Source organism: Anas platyrhynchos, chromosome 22, assembly GCF_047663525.1.
Source record: "Anas platyrhynchos isolate ZD024472 breed Pekin duck chromosome 22, IASCAAS_PekinDuck_T2T, whole genome shotgun sequence".
Classification (NCBI taxonomy): domain Eukaryota; kingdom Metazoa; phylum Chordata; class Aves; order Anseriformes; family Anatidae; genus Anas; species Anas platyrhynchos.
The window spans coordinates 95,573-109,818 of NC_092608.1; the positions used below are offsets into that span (position 1 = coordinate 95,573).

At 36.2% G+C, this 14,246-nt stretch overlaps 1 protein-coding gene across 4 annotated transcripts; it reads right to left on the bottom strand.

Moving 5' to 3' along the window:
- Nucleotides 1-1,870: 1,870 nt before the first annotated feature.
- SLC35E2B (solute carrier family 35 member E2B) lies at nt 1,871-13,483 on the bottom strand. 4 transcript variants are annotated; one of them, XM_072026930.1, is made up of 10 exons: nt 13,302-13,483; nt 12,684-12,836; nt 8,961-9,473; nt 8,108-8,243; nt 7,094-7,221; nt 6,085-6,205; nt 5,248-5,301; nt 4,784-4,856; nt 3,985-4,130; nt 1,871-2,976 (listed from the first exon to the last, which is right to left on the bottom strand). In XM_072026930.1, exons 3-10 carry the CDS (start codon nt 9,283-9,285, stop codon nt 2,937-2,939), a joined length of 1,023 nt encoding a protein of 340 aa, XP_071883031.1. In that variant the 5' UTR covers nt 9,286-9,473; nt 12,684-12,836; nt 13,302-13,483; the 3' UTR covers nt 1,871-2,936. The 4 variants fall into 4 exon arrangements, with proteins under 4 accessions (XP_071883031.1, XP_071883030.1, XP_005011121.1 ...); XM_072026929.1 differs by having other exon boundaries at nt 1,871-3,327; nt 12,698-12,836; nt 13,302-13,482; XM_005011064.6 differs by having other exon boundaries at nt 1,871-3,327; nt 13,302-13,482.
- Nucleotides 13,484-14,246: the final 763 nt, after the last annotated feature.

The following is a 14,246-nucleotide window of genomic DNA, read 5'->3' on the forward strand; positions in this document are numbered from 1 at the left end:
GGTTAGGGAACGTAACCATAAAGAGATTACAATACATCACATCTCAGGAAATACTATATACAGTTTCTTTATTGTCCATCCTTTGAGCTGGGAAATAATGTAATTTTAGTGCCATAAACCACTGCAGGTAACATCTCACAGGGTGTGCATTCTGCAACAAGCACTTGTGTTAGCTCAACACTGCAGGAAGAAACAAAATTTCACCTCCTCACTTTATTTTGTTTTTGAGAAGTGACACATCCTCTTCCCAGAAGCTAAATGCTGAAATAATACAAGCCTAATGGTGCTATTTGTTAAACGTGAAGCAATCCTGCTCGTTACCAGGAGTCATATTTAATTAATTAGGTATTCGTATGCTGAGATTTGCATGGCATTCCAGAAACAGCTCCATATCCAAGCTGATGCACAGATGTTCCTCTGCAGTAGCTAACAATGTCCTTCTGCTACTTTGTGGATATGTTTTTGTTCTTGGAAACTTGAAGTTTTCCATGATTTCCAAGGGGAAGACTAATCAGAGAACTGTTGTTAAAATTTTATACATCTCAAAGATCTGCCTTTTAACCCAGACAATGACCAGAATCCAAGAGCTTCTGTGCAAAGTAGTCAACTGCTTGGTTTAATAGATGATGTGTGAAATTGAAGACTGATATGACAAAATATCTGCTACCATTTGCACAACAGTTTGAAGCATCATATTAAGGAAGGTGTGCTGTTTCTACAAGAACATGCTTGGCAAACGTAAAATAAATAATCCACATAATTCTTGGTCATGGAGCTTGTCTTGATTAGTGCACAAGTATCAGGAATGTGGCTGTGCTAAATGCCAGTAGAATCGTGGAGTGTTACCGGAAAGGAATTTCCAAAAGAAATTGGGCAGTATGACTGCCATCATAAAAAGCATGTAGAAGGCAGAGAGCTCAGGCATAACATTGTAATGGGTTTTCAACATGGAAAAAAATGGTCCTTTTTACCAAACAGTCACTAGTCTGACTGGGGAAAGAAGAGGTCTGTCTTACAAGTGGACAGTAAATGTCTGGTTTACCTAGTCCAATAAAAATAAAGGCCAAGAACTCTGCATATGAAAGTACACAAGAGAAACACTGGAAAACAACCCCCCTAGTAAAACTAAATTATTATGCTGCCACCAAACAGACAGGGCTAAACCAGGCACTAAAAAAAAACAGCTGTGTTAGAAGTTAAAATTCCACAGTCTTCTCAGCTGTGGTTTCACAAAAGTTTTCCACTACTATGAAATAATACAAAATGCAAGTCTACTAGCTCACAGAGCTCAGTTGATGAAGGGTATTACCTGACAACTGAGTAAGACAACCAGAAAGCCATTTACATTTTTGTACTCCCACAAGAGTAAAAACATGGTACAAAACAGACTGCTGTCTGCTAAATACAGAGATTCTTGAAAGTATAACAACAAAAATAGATCTCCACCTCAAAGTCCACAGCTTTTTGCAAGTAGATACAAGCAATGACAAAATAAAATCAGACATCATACAATGATGAAAAAATGGCATTTCCCTCCCACTCAAATCTTCAGGGTATATACCTTGGGCACCCAGTCATGTACAGGAACATAACCTGAAGTAAGCAGAAGACACAAGCACAGGCTATTCAAACAAAACCAAAAGACAGGCTTCTTCAGATTGCCTGTATTACAAACACATTTTTGCCCTCCACAGGAATGGTTCACTCAAACTAACAGAATACCTCACATTGGAAATGTAAGCATGAGCTTCAGTTTTGCAAGAACTCCACTTGTAAATTCCTATTACAAATAATAATTATTTTTTACCACTATCTAAACTTTTAATGCCAAGCAATCTTTTAGAACAGAGACAACTACTGAAAAATCATCTCTATTTGTTAGTTTAGTTTTATTACCAAAAAAGTCCACTTGACAGTTTTGTAGGTACATGTGTTGTTTTTTTGTTTTGTTTTGTTTTCCCAAAAAAATCAATTACTAGTATTTAAGATTATTTTAAACAAAAGACAAAAGCTTTTAATCGTTGATCAACCATGAAACAAAACTTCTCCAAAAAAGAACTCGTTATCAACCTCAGTTTATGGTCCCCTTTAGTTACCCTTGTCACGGATACCTCCAAGACTCTTCACACAACCAGACATGACAGAAATACCTTGCACATAGGGTAATAACCCCGAGTTTCTGAAAGGCAGCATTTTTGTTGCAGTCTTGGAAGCAATGTTAAAAAAAATCCTCATAAAAATACATAAAACACAACAAAAAATGTATATAAAAATGGTTTCTGATAGAAATATAGAGATCCTGGCTCCTTTATTAAAAAAAAAAAAAAAGATAAATTTTGGCAATCTGTAAGTAACTGCACATATTTATTCCAACACTGTTTATATAGTGTCAGTATGTATAGTTGCATTTCAGTATTTTAAATACAGAAATATTGCGTCCTGGTTGCATGTTAAATTTTAGCAGAAAAATCCTGTTTCATTGCTAGCTTTGTAGTTGGAAATAGCTCCTCATCAGTTCTTTGGGCTGGGACTAACTTCTACAGTTTACTTCAACTAAAGCTATACCAAAATAAGTCATTTGCTGCGACAGGAACAGGGTGGGGGAAAGAGAGGGAGGTTCACCTTCCATCTCTACAACACAAACAAATAACAGAGGATGCAGTACACAGTAACCAACAACTTGAAATTTCAGTTATGCACCAATTTCATTGCACTGCACACCTAATACAGGGATGGGGCAATGTTTTCACGTTATTTTGATGGGTAAGGAGAACGGAATCATTTTCCTACAAGACACAGAAGTTCCCTCTCTAATATAGACTTGTGTGTTATTTGCAGTCAAAAAAGAGATCAAAAACCCACATTTACCACATTACATGACAGTAGTTCCTCTGGTATTTCAGTTTCTCAGTAAATCAAGGCTTACTGGGTTCTTCTCATTGTTTTCTCTCTGCTTCAAGTCCCATGTCTGACCTGCTGTGAATTCAAAGGAACCACATCAGCATCATCAGCTGAAGAAACAACCGCTTTCAGGAAGGGCTCCTTTGAGTTGCATTAAGTTGTAAGAATAAGTGACCATATTAATCATATGGTTTCAAATCCTTGGAAATTAGTGGCTCAGTATCGTCAGTCGTACTTTGTGCAGGTTGTGGGGCTGCAGCTGCCAGGCTCTGTATGGTTTCTTGCTGATGCTGCTTTGCCTTGTTATAGAGCAGAACTCCAATTGTCACTAGAACAGTCCCAATGGCTGAAAGGCTTGTGATTTTGTTACCAAACACAATAATACTTAGCCAGATTGACAGTGCATGCTTCACAGTACTAGCAACACTGGAAAGGAATTACAGAAGTTAGGGCCAAAGAAAATTCTCTCATATCCCACACATGATCACACCTTAATGCAGTAGAATCTCTGTTTTGCTTGCTATTAAAACACCAAGTCAGATTCCACTTTTCCTACTTAACATAGTACTGTAGCCAAACTGGTTGTATATTGGCACTACTATCTTTAAATTCATCTTAATATTAGAATTAATGAGTCATTTCCGAGTTTTGTTTTTAAGCATGCTCTATAGCATTAGAATTTCAATTCTAGCTGAAACATACAACCCAGACAATACCAACACAACACCAGCAACATAACTATCAGTCACTAGTGAGCTGTTACTATGCAGGTAATATAGTAGTATAAGCAAAAAAGAACCAGTATCTAAAGGATAGCAATATTATAATAACAAGAATTATTGTGTACACAAATATAAACACATGCTTTTATAGCCCGTTAGGTAGAGAAAACTAACTTCACTGAGGAACAAACCTAATGAGGGAACAAACCAAGAAGTTTTGATCATCTGGATGTGAAAAGATTTCTTCTTACCTTTGGTACATTTCTGCATTTACATTATTTCTTTGCACAAAAGATTTATTACCTAGTTTCTAAAAATGAGAAAGAAAAAATGAGTTCTTGACATGAAAAGGCAGTTTTACCTGAAAGTCACAGGAGAAATTTTTCCCATCAAGGCATAGGCTGTAACACTTTGCAGGTGGAACAAGACTCCATCTATTAAGAGAAGTACAACAACATCTTGGTTGTAGCTGAAGCTCCTTCCACTTTTCCCAATCACTGGCACATCCTAAATGCAAAAAAGAGGATTTCATTTATACACAGATCTAAAAGTGAATTTTCACCCTCCTCATTATTTTAATAAGATATTAGTCTTACATTTAAATGTCAGCAAAACAAAATGTAAAACATACGGGACATTCACGTTCTCCAAATTTTCACTCCTAAAAGATTAGGAAGAGTTCTTACCTGACTGAATTTTCTATTGTGTTCAGCTTTCCAGCAAGGTATTTTTGAACACTGATGCATGGCAATGAAATGCCAAAATACAAAGGATACATATTTATTGTGATACATTTTACTTACCTCACCTCAATTTTGCTTTTAGAGAGTTAGTATTCCTGCATACCACATAAATATTGATAAAAAGTCAACAAATACATAAAGATTTGAAATACATATCTTACTTAAAACTTTAAATGCATTTATACAGTCAGTCAAGATCATGATTTTTCCTCTCTGAAATCCTGAAATAAACCTATGCTTTTTGGGTTACCTGTCAAATCAGGCCTGTGACAAACCACCTCTTTCAACATTCTCCCCTCTCCCCACAAAGCTCATATAAACAACAACAACAAAAAAAAGGAGGAATTAAAAGCAAAATTAAGGTTATCCATATGCATAAGTTTAAAAAAAAAATCTGTGTTAGCAAATTCAAATTACCATGAAAAATATCCAAGCTGGAATAAGCATGACCACTGCAGCAGCACTTGTATAGAACTGAAGCTCTGGGGCCCTATAAAGGAAAAAACAAACAAAAAAAATAAAATTTCCTTTTTCTTAGAGCTGAAAAAAGCTGCATCAATTTTAAATAAAGGCCTCCTTGATGTCTGTAAATACAATAATAAGTAATAAAGAAAAGTTGTGTACCAAGCTTTGGGAACAACACATTCAGCAATCTCTTGCAAAGGTAGTGTTTTGTGTTCCGTGTCGGCCAAAACAGACTGAAGTATAAAAGGCAAGTATTTTCCAGACCAACACAAGCCGTCAAATTTTATGGTAAAGTTCATGTTTCAGAAGTTCATAAAGTTCTTGGCAGCTTACTCCAATATAATTGTAAATACATTGATTCCTTATGCAGCCCAAGGTCAATCTATAATCAAATCTGAAAAATTTTAAATACTTACGAAAATCTGTATTTGTCTCCACTGAGTAATTTTTTGGAAAAGACATTCTGCAAACTAGAAAAAAAACAAAAGACATTTACCTGTAGATATTAGTTGCAGCAAACAAAACAAACCATGAGAAAGACAATTGTTTCCCTTAGATAAGTAGATATACCTTCTACACATTCCACCCTCTCACCCAATCTCCAACCAAAGCTAGGCTTAAATTTTACCTTTTTCTAAATACTACATAGATTTAAATGAAATATTTTAAAGTATGATAAGTTTGAAAGGATAGAAAAAACATATTAATGGGGCAAAAATCTCTAGTACATACCATTGCTACTCTAGTGCACCTCTCTCGAAAAAAAAAAAAAAAAAAAACAAAAAAACAGTTCTGAAGCATATTTTAAAAGATTTCATACTCAGTCTTAACATGCTGTCATGCCTTATTCTATATATAACTTCCTTATGAGAAGAGTGAGTCAATACATATTTTGAAGTGTTACTTTAAATAAGAACATGAGAATCATACCACCACCTCTCTCAAGGTGAAATGTGACCATTTTTCAAAGTAGTTGTATTTCACATTCATCTCCTGCTCTTTTAGGATTATTACACAGAAAACTCCAACCAGCTCTGTGACTTAATGTAAAATGTTGATATACTGCACATGAAAAATGCTTATTTTATTTCCTCATGGACCCTAAGTTTCAACTTTCAGAACCATTTAGTCTTTGCTCTGAAACAGAAACAATTAGAACCCTAAATTAAATAACCCTAAAATAAATTAAGTAAAAATAAACCATTGCCAACCCCCCCCTTTATTCCACACAGTTACCTGTCATTAAGCCTTACCAGTCCATAATATTAGTAGATAACGCTGCTGAGAAACCTAGGATGTTGAAACTGATTTCAGTAGCTGTACATAGCGCTAGCCCACCCATAACAGGAATGAGAGAGAGATTAACCAGCAGTCCTGAAAATTACAAAAAAAAAAAAAAAAAACAGTTCTAATTAGTTTCATTCCCAACGACAATATAGTATATAGTTTTTAAAAGTTTAAATTTGGCCTTAACTTCTTTATTTGAAAGTAAAAGCAACTTATTTGATTGCATTTTAAAATTCAGAGGTTGTAAAGTGAGATCTCAGTTAACAGCACTATGCTCTTGAGAAAAATATGGACATACACTGACTGATAAAAATATCTGTCTTGGAGAAGAAAAATGGACTGACTGTCTTCATTTAATCTTTCTCAACAAATGACAGAAGAAAATTATACTCTCCCTGTTTATTCTGCGATTGGATTACTCTTCTTCCTCTGGCTCATTTCAGCCTTTTGCCATTTGAGTTTTGCATCAGAAAGCAAACTATACATTGCTTCTGTATAATTCCTGTGATTTATATCTGGCTAGAAGCAAAATCTCTTCAAGCAAATAGTATGCAATTGCATGTCAAATTACAAAGAAATTATACTGGGGACTTGAACTGTGGTAAGCCAGCTATTAAGTTTTTAGCAAGAGAGTGAACACAGTAAATAAATTCAAGGTTTTTAAGTTCTGAGAGGCAAGCTGTCCTCCTCAGAAGAAACACATAGGAATTCAATTATTTAATGTTCCAATTACAGTTTCTTGACAGAAAAACAACTTCAGAGCAACACTGCCCTTACACAGCTACATCAAAACAAATCTTTTTTTGCTTATAAACAATCAATGTACTGTGTTCAACAAGAACAATTCTTTCAGCAGTATGCAATGATCTACATTATTTCAGTGGTATCTCCCTGTCCACAGCCAAATAAATGGCGCTATTATACAAGATATAAATATGATTGTAAAATCATATTTAAACAGAGAACAGTACTCACCAGTGTATTCCCCTAATATCATCCTAGACATGATAACAGTGAATATAGGTGCAGAGCTTTTAACTGTTTCTGCAAATGAAACGGCCACATTTTTCAAGCTGACAAGCCCCAAGACTACTGTTGCAAATCTGTAATCGAAAACCAAATTAAATTAAGTAGAAAATAAAGTAACACTAACAGTTGCTCTTAGATATCTAGCACAGAAAAGAATTGCATTATACTTTCTCTAAATTTTACCTGCAGTAACTAAGTATATGGGGAGGCATAACTAACAATCAAGTTATCAAATTGTGGTAGCTTGACTGAACTGCAGTAACTGTTCAGCTTTATTCCACGGCACCTACTAAGGAAATTACATCATTTGCAGTTATCCATCTGTGCTGCAAGTTAGGTATGCTACATATTTACCTATACTTTAAACAACTACATCACAATAAAACTGCTCTGACTTAATAAATGGTGCCCTGATGGTTAATTTTAGCACTGTTATCCTATTACCATTTGTGCAGTGCTGAGAAAACCTAATTACATGTCTTTTTTTCTCTCCTAGACCACAGACGGATGCAATTCCGGCACACAGCAAATAATTACTTTTAGAAGGTAAATGTTAAGTCCATATCACTTGAGGTAAATTGCTGGAAAAGGTGACAAAACAAAAAAATGTCATAAGAAATACTACTACACTAAAAAAATATCAGCCTCAAAAGAGAAGAGGAATAAAGTAAATGGAAAGATAGCATTATGAAGAGAAGTATGTCATGAAAGAGGTTAAAGTGGTGGTAGGCAAAGCTAGCCAAAAATTGACAGTCAGAAAAATGAACATAGCATTTACCAATAGGAACTAAAAGTAAGATTATCTTGTGATTTTGGGGAAGAAAGATGAATAGTCTTTTCCAAACACCTTCCAGTCTTTCTATGAAAGCAAGAAAGAAAAGGAAGAGAGAATAAAAACATAGCTTCTGTTCAGAAGAACACAATGAACAAATGGGATATATCTCTAATTTAACCTTTTACCTCATTAATCCAACAAACAGCATTATCATGATGAAATTGGGTGGATAAGAGATGCGTGTTTTGTGCTGGTACAAGCAGCATGGAACAAACATTTTTATACAGCCAATGAAGGTGGTTGAAAGCATTTGAACAGCACCTAAAAAGAGATGGGAAAAAAAAATAAATCAGAAGACAATGGGAACGTCACAGATAAAGCATCATGAGAAAATTTCTTACATAAACTTATCTGCAGTGTTTCTAGACTTTATGGATTCTCACAAAAGCCCTTTACTTCTACATCTACCATCAAGGCAGCAGAATAAAACAAGATCACAGTTAAAATGCTTTTTGTTTGCACTTAAACAAACAAACAAAAAAAAAAACACAGAAAAATAAGCCCACTTGAAGGCAACTCTTGTGTTTTTACACACAAACAAGTTAATATTGTTAATTAGCTCGTTAATCAAACAAGTTAATCAGTTCTGTAGACTATCAACAGCTTACTCAGTTTTATTACATTTTTCAAGAACCCACACTACCCTCTTGCAGAGAAACACAAAAATTTAATTACACTCTCTCTCCCATCCCCCAGCTCTTATTTCTCAAATATCATTTTACAGCTCCTCTATGAACAAAATTTCATTGCGTCTTCCAGCAAGTGGAAGGATAAGAGAAGGAAAGGACACCATCAGAAACTCCTTTAAAAGCTGAGATTACAATTTACAAGTTCTCAGCCCCAAAATCCACACCCACGTCTCCTAACTAGGTCCTTTTCACTTCAGCTGAACCATCTACTCCCTCAACTTTATATAGGAGGAGCTGTTATTGTCAAATACGTTACTGGAATTGAAGTGTAAATGAAAGGTAGGATTACCTAGCATGCTGGGCTCTCCTTCCAGTAAGGAAAGAATGTATTTGTTAAGAAAAAGAGTGCAAAAGCTGAAGAAAAACCACAAAGTGAGGTAGATGAGAGCATGAGAATTCCAGATGCCCAAGTCTGACTCAATGACTGTAGTCTCTGTGATAGTTATTTTCAGAACGTTCTCCTCTGGTACACTATCACTCCTTGCAATTACAAATTTTTCACTCCTGTTAGCAAAGAGTGAACCCAAATGAAAGAGTGGTTTTCCCTTTGGCTTTTCTTCAAGGAGGGGAGGGTTAGGTTCATCCGGTATCTCAGCACTTGTTGCAGTTGACATGATGACATTAACAAACTAGTATCCGTCCTTAATACAAAACAACATTGACTTAGCACAGAACAGCACTTTGAGCGAACAAAAATATCATGTGATTAATCTTTCATCTCCAATGGCCTCTAAAAGCACATTTGGTCCTCCAAATAACATCTTGTGTAAACTTCAGATGCCTCTTCATGTGCTCTGTTCCACTTTTTCCACATAAGAATGAAAAAACAGAAAGAAAACAAAATTTAGCCATGAACATAATGACACTTTAAATCCCTAACACAACAAAAATACCACAGTTTTACTTGCCATTTATGAAAGATGAAAAGTATCTCGTCTTCAGTCTTTCTGGCTGAATTTTGCACTGTTAATTTGGCTATGACCTTTACCTTTCCTAAATTATGTAATGTTTGTTGGTATCATAATGCTAACAAAGTCCAAAGAAAGAAAGAACACTTGAGCAGCTTATCTGCAACATTAAAATATGTGGTCGAATTATAGCTTTCTAGTTTGCATTCTCTATTTTAGGAGCAAAAGAAAAAAAAATATCAGATGAGAATGAAATAACAGAAAGTGTTTTGTTCCTCAACAAATAAGCACTATGGGAAATTAGAGTTTAAATGTTGTGTTTTTTTAATCTAAAAGTACATTTGCTGGACAGGTAATATGGTGGGCCTTATGCAAATAAAGAGGTTCTTGTATGGATAGTTAATCATTGGACATCCTGGAAAAGACGTCTGAAATAAGATCATAACACTACAGCGCATCAAATAGTGACAGCACAGGAAATAATCAATGGTAATACAAAATACAAGGGTTCTAAACAACAGCTACTGCACCTGCCCTGATTTTGTTAATAAGTGAACAGGATACACTATTTTCTTCATGCTTTCATAGTGTCCAATGTGGCATCTCAACAACAAAAAATAAACCTAAAGAGGCACTAAGAATTAATTATATGATGTCAGTTGACATATTCTACTTTACATGGAAATTTTCCATTCCTTGTGTGCTCTATTTCTGTTATAGCCATGCACAGAACACTTCCACCCCATCACCTTATCCCTTTCTATTTATCAGAGAATCATGTTAGCAGCACATCGAGGTACAACACTTGACACATTCATGTTAGACCATATACACACAAGTGTGTTATCCAGCTTAAAACAAAACTGGGATAATATGGGAAAAGAAAAGATGCATTCTTTACGATAATTTGCTATGAAAACCTGGTTCTTTATTTGTCCTTTTTCACGTCTTTTAGAAAGAAAGAAATGAGAAAAAACAACAAAAACAAAAAACAAAAAACTATACCTTTAAAATTGTTAAGCTACCAAAACTTTGTTAATACTTCTTCTATTTATACTACTCAATTAAAAACAAAAGCAATTACACACAACGAACTTCCACCTTCAGTAGCACTGCATTTTTGTATTTTATATCACAGATTCCATGTGTAGCAGGAAACAAGACAGCAATAAGGAGAAACACACCCCTAAATTACTGACCCGATGCCTTAAATCAACTGGAAATCTTAAATCGGCTGAAAGAGTTTTCCATCTGGAAGTAATTCAATCATCCTCCCTTAAGAGTAACCAGCAGCTGATGTTTACCAATAGATGAAAACGTGGCAGTAGTTGGTAGACTGTTTCTGTTGGATTACGTGCAAACATTGAATCTTCCAGCTCACAAAAATGAGAAGCATGCTGCACATTTTATACTATTCCTTGCAGCTTCTCCCATTTTCAACTATATTAACAATTTAAAAAAAAAAAAGCATTAAAGATTAAAACACAGAGAGCATAAACGCTGAAAGCCTCAAATTTTGACTTACAAGAAGTAACTACTCGTAGTAGTTCAAAGTTTACTTAGGGCTGCATTCATTTCAAACTTAAAGGGGAGCAGAGAAAAACCTATTCTCAAGGAACTTTTAAGAGTGAAGAAAATAAATAAATGCACATGCAGCTAGTGTCTTCAAGCATCTAATTTTAATAAAAAATACTACTCTCCCTCAGTTTTTAACAGAATAGTCATACTTGGATGAGAAAAACAGCACTGACTCCTATACTCGCATTAAATTGAACCCAGTCCATCATGGCTTAGTTACTAAATCACTTACACTATTTTCTATTGTGTACAGGTGGCCTTTGTAAGAATAAACATTATTTTGCTGCCAGCCAGACTGCATGAATATACAGATAGCTGTCATTTCTATATGGCGCCTTCTCTGGAAGTGGTGTCACAGTTTAATAAGCACCAGCTCACAGCTTCTGTAATACACAGTAGACCCTTCACTCACTCCTCCTACAATAAATGAGTATTGGACCAAACCACGGAAGCTGTTCTCCACTGAAACTTAAGGCTGCAGGAAAAAACACTGCTCTTAATCCCTGCTAGGATTAGTGCACATCACCTACTCTTAATCCACACCTATGCAGTTTAACCACATCATTATGACAGCAGTATGAAGCCTACATGAATAGTTTACTACAGAAAGACACCTCATGTTTTGCAGAAAATAAAATGCAGAGGCAACACAAATTAACAAGAACGTACACACTGCATTTTTGCATTAGTTTTCATAAAATTTTTTTAAATGCAACTGTAACACTCCACACTGAAGTAGGTAAGAGAACAAACAAGAAATAAACCCCATGTAAAGTTTTACAGCAGTAAAATTGTCTAACACGATTTACAAGCAAGCAAAATAAGTTTTCTTTTTCTGGTGAAGAGCAGGTTTGTATCACATCACCCCACAAAAAAAAAAGAACTGCAGAGCCACAAGTGTAAGGCAGCTGGTGAAAACCCCATTGCAAGTGCTAAGCAACATAACAAGACCCTGAAACATTCTGCAGCTGGCCTTTGCTGAGCTTTTACCAGAGCTGCAGATTAGGGAAGGGCAGTCAGCTGGGCTGCCTTCACCCAACTCTAACAACCCCCACTCATCTTGTTTGAAAACATGTTCAGCCATGTTTTATATAAAAAAAAAGGCAAGAGGAAAAAAAAAACAACTCAGATATTAATTGTTTCAATGAGATAATCAGGCATGCACCAAAAATCCTCATAATAGTATTCACTTAGCTTTCTTTTCATGAGACAATGCAGTTTTAAGAAACTGTCAAAAATAAAAAAAAGCAACAACACAATTGTTCAATATAGCCAAAGTCTTACCTTAGAACTGAAAGGCTAAAATTGTTTGAAGATTAACACATACAGTGATAAGAAACAAATTAGGCAGGTGAAAGAGGAAATATGGTGTCTTTTAAAAGTTATATGTACTGTGCCTAGACACTGCTGAAATAAAAAATAACATTTCCAGCACTACAGATTCTGTGCTTTTTAACTAACTCTTGCAACTCTAGCTTAGCACAGTTACAGATTTAGTATAAAATTGTGCTTTTCATAGAGCTGACCTTGAAGCAGATACTTTTTAGTCAGAGGCTCTCATTGTGTCTTATACAGCAAAGCAGTTTCTGACCATCACCATTGCTCATGACACCGCTGGTTCCTTATCGCACTCATTCGTCCACGACTGGAAGAGCTCTGGACTTTGGAATGATCACCATCTGACAGGGAAGATAAAAAGTCATTGCTATGATTCTTCTGGCCCCTTGTTAATACACAGATACCTTTTGAGAACATCCAGAAAGACCTCTGCAAGGTCAGTCCTATATCCCACACAGAAAACCTCAAAAAAAGTTGCAAGTATTTGAGAAAGCAGGGCTAGCCTGACTGCAAAAAAAAAAATGAGCAGAGGTCGGTGTGCGTGTCAGAGCCTACAGCCACAGCACACAAGGCACCCACACGCTGCCTGCCGCAACTGCCATGCAATTCCTCCTTCCCAGGAAGCAGTAAATATTAAGTGATTTGCTAAATGACAATGACAGCACCCAAGACGTTTACAAAGGCAGACCACGAACACAATCTAAAAGCACTGATGCCTCCTGCACAAAGGGATGCCCAAACCAGCTGAGGTCGCCCAAGCCCTCCTTGTAGCCCAGCTGCACGGCCGGTGGCCCCATCCTGCCCACCTTGTACCTCGGGGCCGGTCCCGCAGCCCAGGATAGGGCTTAGTCAGTAAATCAAGGCGGTTTTAGGGTAAAAAGGAGAGAATAAATGAGTCGATCCAGTGCAAAGAGCGAGGGCTCCGCCGCCGGGAGCTGCCGGTAACGGGCAGGGAAGTGACGTCCCCGCCGCCCCCGGAAGAAAACAAAAAGTAAACAGAAAAAAAAAAAAAAAAAAAAAAACACCTCAAATACTAAGGAAAAAAAGGCACGAATCTTTCGTGCATCGCACAGAAACGTGCCCCTTTCTTTCCCGTTTTCTAAAAATCTCGGGAAGGGTTACTGGGAGAAAGCTACGTGCAGACCACGTGTGCTGTGATGGAAAAGCAGGATGCGGGTTGTTGGGATAAAGCAGAAAAATCTAGGCTGAGATCACTTACCAACAGAGTTCTCCCTTCCTCAGCAGTTTTGAAGTTTCGATTCCACTGTAAAACATTTTTTATTCTTTTTCCCAGGAAAACCCTGCGCTTGTGTCAATTACCTACTTGCTTTAATGCGTTTCTTAGGAAGAGCAAACAGTTCATGCTGTGATATGAGATTAAAAATATTCTTCCTTTACAGATAAAGCCCTGTTCAGAGCTATCATTTCCTAGGAAGATGTATTTCTGTGACTGTTTTGTCTCTGTAAAGTGTAACAGGGCTGACCATAGAGACACTTGTTCCACAAACTGAGGAAGATTTCACCATTTCTCTTACACAGTTAGTTAAGAGTTGGTAAGAAACAAAGCGTATTTCCAAACATACATTTTTTTACCAAAGTAGTGATTAAGGAGCGATTGAAGTTTCTTATTTCTCTCCATCTGGCATGATATATTACACATAGAATCTTCTACTAAGGAGTAAGATACTTTTGCCATTTCTTTTTTTGCCAGTAGTATTTTAGGGAGGGGATCAACGAGAGATATGCTGTCA

Bases quoted from the DNA above. Each gene is read 5' to 3' on its own strand.
- SLC35E2B (XM_072026929.1), bottom strand. From the start codon at position 9,285: ATGTCAACTGCAACAAGTGCTGAGATACCGGATGAACCTAACCCTCCC. The intron at 4,857-5,247 runs GTAAGTATTTAA...TTTCCTTTATAG, and splicing joins GGAGACAAATACAGATTTTC to GGCCCCAGAGCTTCAGTTCT. The intron at 4,131-4,783 runs GTAATTTGAATT...TTTTGCATTTAG, and splicing joins CAGCTTGGATATTTTTCATG to GATGTGCCAGTGATTGGGAA.